The sequence below is a fragment of the Cucurbita maxima genome, unplaced genomic scaffold, assembly GCF_002738345.1.
Source record: "Cucurbita maxima cultivar Rimu unplaced genomic scaffold, Cmax_1.0 Cma_Scf00019, whole genome shotgun sequence".
Lineage (NCBI taxonomy): Eukaryota > Viridiplantae > Streptophyta > Magnoliopsida > Cucurbitales > Cucurbitaceae > Cucurbita > Cucurbita maxima.
This window is the reverse complement of record NW_019272035.1, coordinates 2,766,909-2,780,576: the sequence shown is the minus strand read 5'-3', so window position 1 is coordinate 2,780,576 and position 13,668 is coordinate 2,766,909. Positions and strand designations below refer to the sequence as shown.

The following is a 13,668-nucleotide window of genomic DNA, read 5'->3' as shown; positions in this document are numbered from 1 at the left end:
GCTTATTTATGACATTTTTGTAAATTAAATTAAAAAATATATGGTTGAAACTTTTTGTGTTAAAAGTATTCTTAATTTTTTAAAAATTTTAATAATATCTTTGAACTTTTAAAAAAAATTAAAAATATTTTTATGTTAATACCTTACTCAAGCACGTATAAAGGATGAATAGATAATTGCGGAGTAGATGAAGGAAGAGCGTTAACATAACCCTATCACCTTTCTAAAGCAAAAAGTGAGAAAGTTATCGTTTTTCAATAACAAAGAAGAAAGGACGGGCGGTGAAAGACAACTTTACTCATGAACTAGCAATCAAGCGGAAAATGGCCTGATGTTTTCTTGTCTTTCTATAATAGAGTTGTCTTGCTCGTACCCTATTGATATAAAAAGGGATAGAACCACCGCTTGGTTCGGTGAATCACTAATCAAAAAAATAAATGAAGCAGAAACATTTAACCCTTGAGCTTGTCTTTATTGGATATGATCATGATCGAAATACACCGAAATAAATAAATGGAGCAGAAATAAGAACTTGAGAGGAGAGTTTCTGATAAGGTAACCATAATCCTCAGTAACTATTAAAGTTTTTGTTGAAGTAAAAATCTTTAATCAAATAAATTAACACCTTCTTATACAAAATTCAGATCAACGAAGAGATAATGTTATAATTTAATTACTTCTTAAGATCGAAGATGCAAGATTTGAAACCTACCACAAGAATTGCATGACTCAAATGCAATCTACCACAAGAATTAAGTCACTCCATAATCGAACTTGATCAATGCTTGATTGAATGACCTCGATGTTATCTACACAAGAATTGCATGAAACTTAGAAATGACAAATATAATGCTCGGATTTCTAAGGGTGAAAGTCTCAATTTGAGATCTCAATTTTATTCTTTCACCGTCGGCCTTTTACTTAATAATTGATAGGTATTTATAGTCTCCCCACACATAAGAAACTTTACATTCTTCAAATGTGCACGGAAGTAGTTAGTGGCCATAATTTAATCTCGATCCCTAAATCTCCACGAAAAAAAGAAACAAGTCAATTTGACCAATAATTTCCCCCACCCTTTTGCCCATTACAAGAAATCATGAAATTAAAAATAATAAACAAAGTTTTCTGACAACTCATCAATCAAATGCAATTTATAACATTCGTTCAACAGTGCAAATATTCACTTCCGAACCACCAAACTTTCTTCCTCAATCGAATCCGTTTATAAGACATGAAATAATGGTTGAACCGAGCCTATCTAATTTTGTAGATGAAGAATGAATACTTGTTGAATCTTTTTGACCTTTGATCGTATAATACGTCTAGTTGAAACATTTAGAACATTGTGTTCCTTATCAATTTCTTTGAACGGAAGAATCGACTAACAAATTTTCTAAACTTGATCGAGTTAACAACGGTGTCAATTTTCCTAAACTTGCTCAGTTAATAACTCTGTGTGCACTACGTGGGCTTGTTGAATTTGAGATAAGATATTTAATTGTCGAATGTTATACGAATTAATTGTTTATGATGCTAGTATTCACATGTCCCTACCAATGAATTTAGGTTAAATCATATAAAACTATTTAAAAAATCCATCATTTGATATTGAAATTTGAGTATGTGTTCACTTTCCGCATAAACTCTCATGACTGATTTCTCCAAAAGGCATCATATCGATAGAGATAGCGTCTATCACTTATATACTCATGGTCTTCATCGACTCCAACAATCTTCAATAATCAAACTTTTGTATAAAAACACTTTTTCAAAAACTAATCAAATAATGAGTGTTCTAAAATATTTTTTTTTGGCCATTTAAGTGTTGAGGATTGTTGGGAGTGATTCCCACATCGGAAAATTTAGGGAATGATCATGAGTTTATAAGTAAGGAATACATTGGTACGAGACGTTTTGGAAAAACTCAAAGCAAAGTCAGGTGAGTTTATGCTTAAAGTAGAACAATATCATACCATTATGGACAGTCATGATTTCTAACATTAAGTTCATATCATGTGTTCCATTTAAGTCGTTCTAAGTTAGGACTTGATATTCGAACTTTTAGGTGGCGTTTTGAGTATCATCAATTGCACCAACATGATCCTAAAGAGAAAGGAAGTTGATATTAACATGAAAACAATAAACTCAAACAGCAAAATATTTGACGAACAATCTCATCAAAAGACGTGGAGGAGTCACTATCTTGATCACCATTATGTGCTATACTACCTAATCAAATAAATAAGAACAAATTTAAATGTGGGTAACAAAAGCATGTAAATTACTCATGTGCTTAATATCTATAATTTCTTACCATCTTAAAAAATCAAGGACAAAAGCCTACACCTCAATTGTTCGAAGATTTTCCTAGAAAAATTATATTTTTAGTACATGCGGGTTTGAGTTTAATAGCATTTTGGTCGCTCGAGTTTCAAACTCAACATTTTAGTTTTAGGGTGGTAGGTTTTTCGTTAGCTATGAAGAAGAAGCTGACATGACAATCCATTTTTATTAAATAACCTTTACGTTTATTTAAGTAAGTTGTACTTAAAAGAACGTTTAAAGTTTTGGTCAAACTTTGTCACGTCAATACGTTGTACTATACCAACTAAAACGTTTGTCAAACTTAGTCATGCAAATGCAAATACCCTGTTCAAACAAATGTGGTACAATAATTGTCATATCGAGTCACAAATTTCTTATATTAGAAATAAGTAAACTCTTCGTCAAATAACATCGTGCAGATATTTTATACTAAACATTTCTAAACTCTTCATATTGAATCAATACATATACCTTGTACTAAAAATGCAACTTCGTAATTGATTCGTTGATCAAATATTGCTCGTGTTGGAACTTATGCCCTAAAAGTTCGTAATTAACTTTTATTATTGAATAATTTTTTTATTAAATTTTGTACATTATCCATTACATAAAAATTTCAAGATTATTAGGGTAAATTTAAAGGTCATATTCTAATAATAACTTAAAGAGTATGGAGTATGTTGATACAGTTGAGTGTTTTATCGTGATATCACTATTATATTATAGTTTGCTTTGTATATTATTCTCGAAGATTCTCTCCATTCACAATCGTTTCTCAAATCTCTCTCGCGTACGATATCAGTAGTCTTTTAAAAAAGGGCCTCTAAGACAATTTCCAAATCGTCCGTTTTCCATTCGCATCACAAGTTTTTTGTACTGTTCTTTCTATTTAGCATTAGAAAAAATTATAATACTAAAATTGATTGTTGTGTTCTAGGAATTTACACTCAAAAGGGACCAAAAATCAATTAAGATCAGCCCAAAGTCAAAAACCGTGCCTTATGATTATTTAATGCATGTTTGTTACATTATTATTGTGATGTGAGTATGTTATGTAATAGAGGTCAAAAATGTTATGAAATATCATGCTGACGTGTCTATGTTACGTTATGGAAAGTGTTGGTAACATGTTACGCACTATATTATGAGATGACATGAAATAATTAAGTTACGTATGAAATGAACTAAGTTATAACTTGCATCACATATACATGCCACGATTTTAAACTATGAGCACCTCATGCATATTGTATGTTCACGTGCATTAAGATACTTCTTTGCTAGGATTAGCATGGAAGCGTGCTCTACGATGTTATGTTACGGTATTATGTACACCATAATATTATGTGCACTCCTTTAATCTGTGGCATTTTGGCAACGTGAATGTATGCTAATCGAAGGTCAAGTCTAAAGGTACGTATACGAGCTCGCCTAGGTATCCATGTGCCCGTATGTGGGTCATGTATAGAGAAATACTACACATCCAATTCTACCACATGTCATGATGTTTTATAAAAGAATAAATCTCAAACATGATTATATGGGATCGTATTTCTTCATCCTATGTACTCAAGTTGTTTGTAGCCCTTAGGTTAGATCAAGACGTTGTTTTATTTTTTAATTTATTTTATTTAAACTTCACGTTATCTATTTCCCACTGTGTTGTTTTAAAGATTTTATTATGAATGTTCGAGTTTATGTCACCCTTTATGAAATATTATAAACGAATGTTTCTGTCTAAAACAACTATATCATGCATGCAATAACGACCTCGTTTTCATAGGAAATAGCATCGTTACATTACTTGATTTCGAAACTTAAACAATAAACTTATATCGCTCGAAAATTGATTTTATTATTTTAAAGTGGAAAGATTTAAAATTTTGGTGTCTTATAAAATGCATTATTGTACCCAACATCCACCTAGAAAAAAAAACATAAAATAAAACCAAGCAACCTTAACATTTTTCATTTGTTGAGGTTGGCATTAATGTCTTTTTCTTCACACTTTTTCCTTCTTTTAAGGAAATTGGTGAATTGAAGGTCACATGTACTTCGCTCATCCCAATTTCCATGGAACTCATTAAATATTAGGAAATTAATGAGAAAATGAATGATAAGATTTGTTTTCAATAAATTATTTAAAGATTAGATATTTTAAACAAGAATCTTATTAAAAGAATATTGACCCTACTTGACTCGGGTAGAGCTCCGTTCTTTCAATTGGGTCGTTGCGATTACGAATTGAATGTCTAATTGTCCAGGTAGTAATGATAATATCTTGTACTTGAACCGACCGCTCACTTTTTCTAAGTAATGGAGAATAGGACTGAAACATGTCATTGAAACACTCTACTTAAACATAGATGGTCTATCAAGAACCTAAACGAGGTAGGATAAGCACTTGGTCAAATCTAATATGGATCGTGCATAGATGATAGTTGGAATCGATGACTCTCTTAAGATTAAATAATACACCAAACCAAGATCAAAGTAAGGCACTAATTATAGTCGACCTACTCGAAAATTGTTGAATTCAATTAAAAAAAAAATCATATAAGAACATGTGAGCCTCAATTCTCAATTATTACATAGTGGCATTTAGACATAACACCTTCCTTCTTCATCTCCATCTCTTTCTCTCTTTACGTGCATGCAACCATTTTTTTTTTTTTAAATTAAATCTTCTGGTAATATTACAATAAATAAAGTTAAATTAACACGACTTTCTATAATAATATGATATTGTTCTTATAAGCTCTATGACTTTGTTTTGAACTTTTTAAAAAAAATTCATATCAATGAAGATAATATTATTTGATTATAAAGTCGTAATCATTCTTAGCCGAGGTATGATTTTCATCGAACACATCTATGTTAGAAAATTCTTAATACCCGTTTCATAACTATTTAGATTTAAAAATTTTACCATGGAATATTCAAATTTTTAGGTAAAAATTATTTTTATGAAAAAAAAAATGAAGAATATGAGCTGAAGGGTGCAAATTTGAATCATAAGGAAAAGTAATGATTTTAGAAAGAAAACAAGAAAAACAATTATTTGAAGGAATCTGAAAGCAAAGCTCACGTGGATCCACCATGGAAGATGTGACTGTTCACACAGGAATGATTCATATTCTGCATTTAATTTAATGATGATTGATCTTCTCATCTCGCCATTAGGCCCCATTCTTTGATTTATATAATGCGTTTTGTTCATTAATTTTTGATGAAGAACAAGCAAACCAAATCTGGATCCTACCCACTTTCGTCTCCTTCCCCCCCTCACACACCACTTCCACTCTGTTTTCACTCATTCTTTATTGCTTTTGTTCTGTTCTTCGGATTTTGAATCCAGAACTTGAGAAAAAGTGAAACCCATTTGGGCAAAAATCAAACAAAAAATGAAGAAAAAACATAGGGTTTACTGAGTAGAAAGCTTTTGTTTGTCGGTATTCCTTTACCAGTAACAAAACCCAGATGCTGTTCTTCTACTGAACATACTTTCCAGCTTCGATTTGGATCTTCATAACCTTCAAGGTTCTCTCTCTCTTCTTCTTTGATTTCATTCTCTCTGACCCATTTTTTGTAATTTTGTAATCTTCAAACCCATTTTCCATCTATGATTGAATCCGTTTGAACTTGCTCAAATCTCTTAGCAAATCGGAGGTGCTGTTCTTGACTGTTCTTGATTGATTCTTTTTCATTATTTTAATGTAATGTTCTAAAAGTTTGTTGATCGGATCGATCCCACATCCCACACTGTTTTCAAGTGTAAATTATTAGTATTATTATGGTTGGTTTGTCTATATTCTCAATAATCTGTCCAACCAGACAGTTCATAGTGCTCTCAACCAAGAACAGTGAGCCTTTTCGCTGTCCTTGTCGCGTTCTCTCATCTGGGTGTCTCTTTTTATCAGTTCTGAGCTCATTTTTTTCTGGTTTTCAATTGATTCTTGAAGTTTTTTTGTGTAGGTTTTGTTGGGTTTTGGAGATTCATAGAGTTTAGGGGATAAAAGGGCCCTTCTCCTCTGTTCTTTGGTGTTGCAGGTCTTAGCTAGAGCTAGCTATTAACTTGGAGGCTGAATTGAATAATAAATGAAGGGAGCTGTGCTAGTAGCTCTTGCTGCTTCCATTGGAAACTTTCTTCAAGGATGGGATAATGCCACCATTGCTGGTACTCCTTCACTACAATTTCTTTCATGATTTCTCTTAGCTTCATGTTTCCATTGGGAACTTTATTCAATGGCTATCTGTTTATCAGGGGCTATGGTTTACATCAAGAAAGACATGGCCCTTAAGTCTTCCGTGGAAGGTCTTATCGTGGCCATATCACTCATTGGAGCTACGATCATTACGACGTGCTCAGGACCGGTATCGGATTGGGTCGGTCGACGTCCGATGCTGATATTGTCGTCCTTGTTTTATTTTCTAAGTGGTTTGATCATGTTGTGGTCACCTAATGTGTTTGTACTCTGCATAGCTAGACTGTTGGATGGATTTGGGATTGGTCTTGCTGTTACTCTTGTGCCTGTATATATTTCTGAAACTGCCCCATCAGATATAAGAGGATTGTTGAATACTCTCCCTCAGTTTACTGGATCTGGTGGCATGTTCATATCCTATTGCATGGTATTTTCGATGTCGCTGTCGGTCTCACCGAGCTGGAGGTTAATGCTTGGAGTTCTCTCGATCCCGTCTGTGCTCTATTTTATACTAACGGTGTTTTTCTTGCCTGAATCTCCTCGGTGGCTAGTTAGTAAAGGGAAGATGCTCGAGGCGAAAAAGGTTCTTCAGAGACTCCGTGGCGTGGAGGATGTTTCAGGTTCGTACATGGCAACTAAGATTTTGTTTAATTAATATTCATGTTCCCCTAGCACTTGGGTAGACTAGGCCTCCACGAGCATAGTTCAAAACTGGACCCTCGATATGTCGGTTATCGAAACTTATATATTCCCCGAGCGTTGTTTTTGTTTACTTACATTAGTCCATTGCTTTGTGAGTCCTTAATTTTCGTAAGTTCAACAATGTGTGATATTGAGGAAGATATGTTTGAGAAGGAAATGATAACTATTTGTTGAGAACTGTCATATTTGTTAAAATGAAAACTAGACAAGGGTGAGTATCAGAACGGTATATGTGAGATCTCACACTAATTGAAGAGGGGAACAAAGCATTTTTTAAAAGGGTGTGGAAACCTTTCCCTAGCAAACGCGTCTTAAAACCTTGAGAGGAAGCCTAAAAGGGAAAGCTCAAAGAGGACAATATTTGCTAGTGGTGGACTTGAGTTGTTACAAATGGTATCAGAGCTGAACACTGGGTAGTGTGCCAGCGAGGACGTTGAGCCCCTAAGGGGAGTGGATTGTGAGATCCCACATCGGTTGGAGAGGGGAACGAACATTTCTTATAAGGTGTGGAAACCTTTCCCTAGTAGATGTGTCTTAGAACCTTGAAGGGAAGCCCGGAAGGGAAAACCCAAAAAGGACAATATTTGCTAGCAGTTGACTTGAGTTGTTTCAAATAGTATCAGAACCAGACATCGGGCGGTGTGCCAGTGAGGGCGCTGGGCCCTCAAAGAGGGTGGATTATGAGATCCTACATCAGTTGGAGAGGGGAACGAAACATTCCTTATAAGGATGTGGAAACCTCTCCCTAACCGACGCATTTTAAATCCCAAAAGGGAAAGCTTAAAGAGGACAATATCTGCTAGCGGTGGACTTGAGTTGTTACAAGGACACCGGCCCCTAAGGGGGGCGGATTGTGAGATCCCACATCGGTTAGAGAGGGAAACGAAGCATTTCTTATCAGTGTGTGAAAACTTCTTCCTAACAGACGCATTTTAAAACTGTGAGGCTGACAGCGATATGTAACGAGCCAAAGCAGACAATAATTATGTATAGAAGTGCATAACATGGAAAGAGTTTCACCGAAATTGCTCTTTTTGATTTGATTGTCGATTATTTTCTTACAAGTCTTTCCTCAACAGGTGAGATGGCTTTGCTGGTTGAAGGTCTTGGGATTGGTGGTGAAACATCCATAGAAGAGTATATAATAGGTCCTGCTGAAGAATTTGAAGGAGAGGCTGCTGATGAGAAAGATAAAATCAGGTTATATGGACCTGGAGAAGGCTTATCTTGGGTTGCTAAGCCTGTCACAGGACAGAGTTCTCTTGCGCTTGCGTCTCGGCAAGGGAGTTTGATCAATAAAAGTATGGCTCTGATGGATCCGCTTGTCACCCTCTTCGGTAGCGTTCATGAGAAGCTCCCCGAGTCTGGAAGCATGGTTTTTCCGAATTTCGGCAGCATGTTTAGCACAGCTGAACCTCATGTGAAAAACGAGCAGTGGGATGAAGAGAGCCAAAGAGGAGATGACTATACATCGGAGGCGGGTGGAGTGGACTCGGACGACAATCTGCATAGTCCATTGCTTTCACGTCAGGCAACGAGCATGGATAAAGACATGGTTCCCCCTCCTTCGCATGGCAGTATCCTCAGCGTGAGGCGCCACAGTAGTCTTATGCAAGGAAATGTCGAGGCCGTAGGTAATACTGGAATTGGTGGAGGATGGCAGTTGGCATGGAAATGGTCTGAGAAAGGAGAGGACGGGAAGGAGGGTGGATTTAAACGTATTTATTTGCACCAGGAGGATATTCCCGGGTCCCGACGTGGATCGATTCTTTCACTTCCTGGTGAAGATGTCCATGGAGAAGGTGAGTTCATCCAGGCTGCAGCATTAGTCAGCCAGCCTGCTCTTTTCTCTAAAGAGCTTAAAGATCAGCGCCCTGTCGGCCCGGCAATGGTTCATCCATCTGAAACTGTCTCGAAGACTCCCATATGGTCGGCTCTCCTCGAACCAGGCGTTAAGCACGCTCTAATTGTAGGAATTGGAATCCAGATTCTTCAGCAGGTACTGCATATCATCTTCTTGCAGTTTGATGTTTTTTATGTTTACGTTCGAAGTGATCGAATCTTACAAGTACGGTTTTCAAACTAATATGCAGTTTTCTGGGATCAATGGAGTTCTTTACTACACTCCTCAAATTCTTGAAGAAGCAGGCGTTGAAGTTCTGCTATCAAATATGGGGATTGGTTCTGAATCTTCATCATTCCTGATTAGTGCATTCACTACCTTCCTGATGCTTCCCTGTATAGCTGTGGCTATGAGGCTCATGGATATTTCAGGCAGAAGGTTATAAACGAAACTATGTTATAACTATGTATGAATTTCTTAGTTTGTTTATTGAATTCAATCTAACATTGCTCTTATGTAGGCGGCTCTTGCTCACTACCATCCCGGTGCTAATAGTATCGCTCCTCATTCTCGTCGTGTTCGAGCTTGTTACAGTGAGCACCATGGTCAATGCAGCAATCTCAACCATATGTGTAGTTGTTTACTTTTGCATCTTCGTGATGGCATATGGACCAATCCCAAACATCCTTTGCTCGGAAATTTTCCCGACAAGGGTCCGCGGCCTCTGCATCGCAATATGCGCAATGGTTTTCTGGATCGGCGATATAATAGTAACCTATTCTCTGCCTGTGATGCTTAGTGCAATAGGTCTTGCAGGCGTCTTTGGCATCTACGCAGTCGTATGCATAGTTTCATGGATTTTTGTCTACTTGAAAGTCCCAGAAACCAAAGGAATGCCACTCGAGGTTATCGCCGAGTTCTTCTCTGTTGGTGCAAGACAAGCTGCTAAAGGTGCTACTAATTGAGTTTTGCAGTCTTGACTCCCTACAGAAACTCCGTCTGTTCTTGCTGTGCATTAAAGGAAGTATGAACAGAAGGAATCCGTAGCAAGCACAAATTCGTTTCCTATTTTGAATTTTGATTTGTACTGTTTATGTACCCCAATGTATCGGAGATTGTGATTAGTTTAGATTCTTATAAGCTGTTTTTTCCCCTCTTAATTTTGAAGTGAACAATAGTTGTAGCAAATAAAAGGGTGTATTCTAGCATCAAAATTTTCTAAACTGGAATGATTAATACACTTAATTCTTCAGAATATTGTCGAGACAATGCAAATTAGAATAAAAACAATAGATATGATGGTTAAGTACATATCTCAGAAAGGAATTCAGCAGCTGAAATTGTATTTGTGAAGGAAGTTCAACTAAAGCTTCTCACAGGTCGAATCTGACATTCCATCTACCCTTGAGGTCTGCATTCAGTGTCCAATTATTTTCCCTGATCTGAATGTATGGTGTCTGTATGAAAGTGATGGAATAGAAGTGAAAAGCTCAGTATAGTACAATGCAGGACAGAACAATAATTGCTTAATAATGTAATGTGTAAAGCTATCATGTCGGGGATGATGTATAACCATAGGCAACTTTAACTAACAAAGGTGAGGAAGAAAGAACACACCAATTGAGATTAAAGAACACACCATTAGGAAATAAACTCCAAAACTAAGCTTAAAAAAACAAAGTGCTAGACATATTCTTATATTCGTGAAGAATTAAGATCCAGGAAATGGAATGGGCTCCAGCAAGGACTCAACCTCTTGAAGAATTTTTTTATATTCCACACAGTCCAAACTGCTCAAAGGAACACACTGAAATCATTCGAGATAAAACACCCTTTTTTGGCAAAATGTTAGTGATAAGGTGGGATCCAGCAAGGATTGAAGTATATGTGGATAAGATATATTGATAAATCGGAGGATTGTACATCAATATTAAGGATTAATCAATATCTCAGATATCTTTTATAATTATACATAAAACACAATAATATCATTTATGAATTCCAATATGAATACACCTACCAATAACAAGATCTATAACTAAGTTTGGAAGTTAAACATCTTAATAATTAATCATTTTTAAAATTTCTTCATTTACAGAAATATTCATCGATAGCAATATATCGATATATCCGTAAAATTGAAATCTCAATTAATATTAATATCAATATCAATATTTTAATCCTCGAGTACAAGGGAAAGATATTCTAATCTGGGAAGATAGATAAACTGGTATTCCACCTATAAGGTTGATGTTCCCTTCGATTTTTAGTGTTTCAAATGCTAAATCAAGCAAATTCCAGTAGCTGGAGAACCTAGCAGATGGTAGTTGGGACTTAAGGCTGAGAAGAGGTTAGTTTGAGGGGGAGATACAGGAGTGGGTCAATCTTTCTGTTTGGTTGGAGAGTAGAAAAGCGACTCAAGGCAATTATGATCGAGGCTGGAAGCTGATGGTTCCTATTTGGTCAAATCTGCTAATCATAGCTAGAAAAAAGGTTGTTGGCGAAAGCGTACGGCCATTTGGAGAAGAATGGCTCCTAAGAGAGTCAAGTATTTTCTGTGGTCTGTAGCCCACAGAGGTATTAATACTTTTGACAAGGTAAATTGCAAGGCGTTTTTAATCAAATTGGAAGTCATGCCCTAGTACAACAGCCATCTAAGCCAAATCAAGTGCCGTAGTGGAAAAAGAAAAAAAAGAGACAGGGTTCCTTGCCTCAAGGCCTCAGAAGCCAACATTTCATTCATAGGTTCACTACCAACTACCAAGGAAGAAGGACTAAGACGAGGAGGATATTAAAAGAGAACTTCTAAGCTCTTTTTGGAATTGTTTTGAGAAGGTGTAACAGCCCAAGTCTACCACTACCAGATATTGTCCTCTTTTGGCTTTTCCCAACCGATTGAGATCCCACAATCCTCCCCCCTTCAGGGTCCAGCATCCTTGTTGGCACTCATTCCCTTCTCCAATCGATGTGGGACCCTCCAATCCACCCCCTTCGAGGCCCAGCGTCCTTGCTAGCACACCGCCCCTTGTCCACCCCCCTTCGGGGCTTAACCTTCTCACTAGCACATCGCCCAACGTCTGGCTCTGATACCATTTGTAACAGCCCAAGCCCACTGCTAGCAGATATTGTTCTTTTTGCACTTTTCCTTTCGAGCTTCCTCTCAAGGTTTTTAAAATGCGTCTCTTAGGGAGAGGTTTTCACACCCTTATAAAGAATCTTTTGTTATCCTCCTCAACCGATATGGGATTTCACATAAGGTTACTAGATAATTAAATCATGAGATAACTAGAGACAATCAAATAATATATAGTATGGAATGAAAATATAGTTATTTTATGTAAGATAAGAAATATGATTTGAACGGATCACTATAAAGCAGAAAAGGGAAAATTAACTCTACCTTTTCGAACACTTCATATCCTACTTTGACTCTTACATCTTGCACCCTTTCAAAATCTAATGCACCCGAAGAATCTTGCTCTCTTAGAAAATTTAATACACCCAAAGAAAATTCAGCAGCTCCTTTGTGCTTAATTTGCCAAGAAAACAATGAAACAAAATTGGTCATAAAGAAAAGCAAAAGAAAATATCAAGTTCACAAGATACAATTAGTCATCACTAACCTGCTTAAAATTATTTTCAAGATGAGATTGCCCTTTAATAGTAAATTTCAACAAACCATCGTTTGCCACAGGAAGAGACATTTTCCCACGAGCAAGATAATGAAGTTTCTTATATTTGTCATATTTCACCCCGAAACCGACGCTTGAAAACAACTGCATTTGATTTACAATCATGAAGAAAATGTAACAAATACCAAACAGAGACTTCCACAAAGTGAATTGATTACCAAGAAAACCTTACATCGGGGTAAAATTTTCTCACGGAAGCAGAGAGTAGACTCGGTTCACCAATTCTTGTATCTAGCTCACCACGAAGCTTTAAGCGAGGAAGATTAAAAGGAAAATGCAACTATGTTAGAACCAAGGATTGTAAAATCCATTATTCTTCTAAATCAGCGCAAAAGAATGCTTCAAAATACGGTTCCGAATCAATGTGATGCCGGAGCATAAATCCTACCAAGCGCACACTTCGGAAACTGGCAAGAATCGAAAATGGGAAACGAAAAAGGAAAAGAAAGGGTTCGTTGGCAGTGCTAGAGAAGGAAATGGATTACCTCTAAGGAAGTGTTGGAGTTGAGAGGAATCTTCTCCTTGGCGTGAATTCTTAGGGCTCTGGAGTCTCCGGCATATCTGAGAGAAGTGTCCATCGGTGCGGAAAGTAGAATTGAAAACGAAGGAGGAGATGGAACCGCCGTATAAACCCTAGAACTTATAAACCCCAAGCTGCCATGCGAGTTTCCTTCCAATCCTTTTCAGCACAAAATCTTATCGTTTACCCCAACCTGCGTTGGAGGCTATAGCTTATACCTTTTGGTTGAATTAAATATGAAAATTGGGCAAAGTCAAAGATATGGTCTTTTCTCTTTCTCTTTGTTTTTTTATAAGGGGAGGGTGTACAATGTTGTTATTGGTTGGTTCTCTAACTCGATCGAAGCTATTAGATATAGCAACCTAACCCAATTCAACT

At 36.5% G+C, this 13,668-nt stretch overlaps 2 protein-coding genes across 4 annotated transcripts; one reads left to right on the top strand and one right to left on the bottom strand.

The window, feature by feature from the left end:
- Positions 1 to 5,479: 5,479 nt before the first annotated feature.
- LOC111493937 (monosaccharide-sensing protein 2-like) lies at positions 5,480 to 10,286 on the top strand. 3 transcript variants are annotated; one of them, XM_023143868.1, is made up of 6 exons: positions 5,480 to 5,868; positions 6,304 to 6,505; positions 6,593 to 7,153; positions 8,315 to 9,234; positions 9,329 to 9,516; positions 9,599 to 10,286. In XM_023143868.1, the coding sequence occupies exons 2-6, from the start codon at positions 6,427 to 6,429 to the stop codon at positions 10,041 to 10,043; spliced, it is 2,193 nt and encodes a 730-aa protein (XP_022999636.1). In that variant the 5' UTR covers positions 5,480 to 5,868; positions 6,304 to 6,426; the 3' UTR covers positions 10,044 to 10,286. The 3 variants fall into 3 exon arrangements, with proteins under 3 accessions (XP_022999636.1, XP_022999635.1, XP_022999637.1); XM_023143867.1 differs by having other exon boundaries at positions 5,481 to 5,868; positions 6,379 to 6,505; XM_023143869.1 differs by lacking the exon at positions 5,480 to 5,868 and adding an exon at positions 5,877 to 5,997 and having other exon boundaries at positions 6,379 to 6,505.
- On the bottom strand, positions 10,286 to 13,513 carry LOC111494020 (outer envelope pore protein 21, chloroplastic-like). Its single transcript, XM_023144002.1, has 5 exons — positions 13,256 to 13,513; positions 12,943 to 13,017; positions 12,702 to 12,854; positions 12,479 to 12,607; positions 10,286 to 10,535 (listed from the first exon to the last, which is right to left on the bottom strand). The coding sequence occupies exons 1-5, from the start codon at positions 13,346 to 13,348 to the stop codon at positions 10,452 to 10,454; spliced, it is 534 nt and encodes a 177-aa protein (XP_022999770.1). The 5' UTR covers positions 13,349 to 13,513; the 3' UTR covers positions 10,286 to 10,451.
- Between the last annotated feature and the right edge of the window lie 155 nt (positions 13,514 to 13,668).

Excerpts from the sequence above, each read along its gene's own strand:
- LOC111493937 (XM_023143868.1), top strand. The coding sequence starts at position 6,427 with ATGAAGGGAGCTGTGCTAGTAGCTCTTGCTGCTTCCATTGGAAACTTT. Across the intron at positions 7,154-8,314 it reads TGGCGTGGAGGATGTTTCAG|GTGAGATGGCTTTGCTGGTT; the intron begins GTTCGTACATGG and ends TTTCCTCAACAG. Across the intron at positions 9,517-9,598 it reads ATGGATATTTCAGGCAGAAG|GCGGCTCTTGCTCACTACCA; the intron begins GTTATAAACGAA and ends GCTCTTATGTAG.
- LOC111494020 (XM_023144002.1), bottom strand. The coding sequence starts at position 13,348 with ATGGACACTTCTCTCAGATATGCCGGAGACTCCAGAGCCCTAAGAATT. Across the intron at positions 13,018-13,255 it reads ACTCCAACACTTCCTTAGAG|CTTCGTGGTGAGCTAGATAC; the intron begins GTAATCCATTTC and ends CCTCGCTTAAAG. Across the intron at positions 10,536-12,478 it reads GATATGAAGTGTTCGAAAAG|ACACCATACATTCAGATCAG; the intron begins GTAGAGTTAATT and ends ACTTTCATACAG.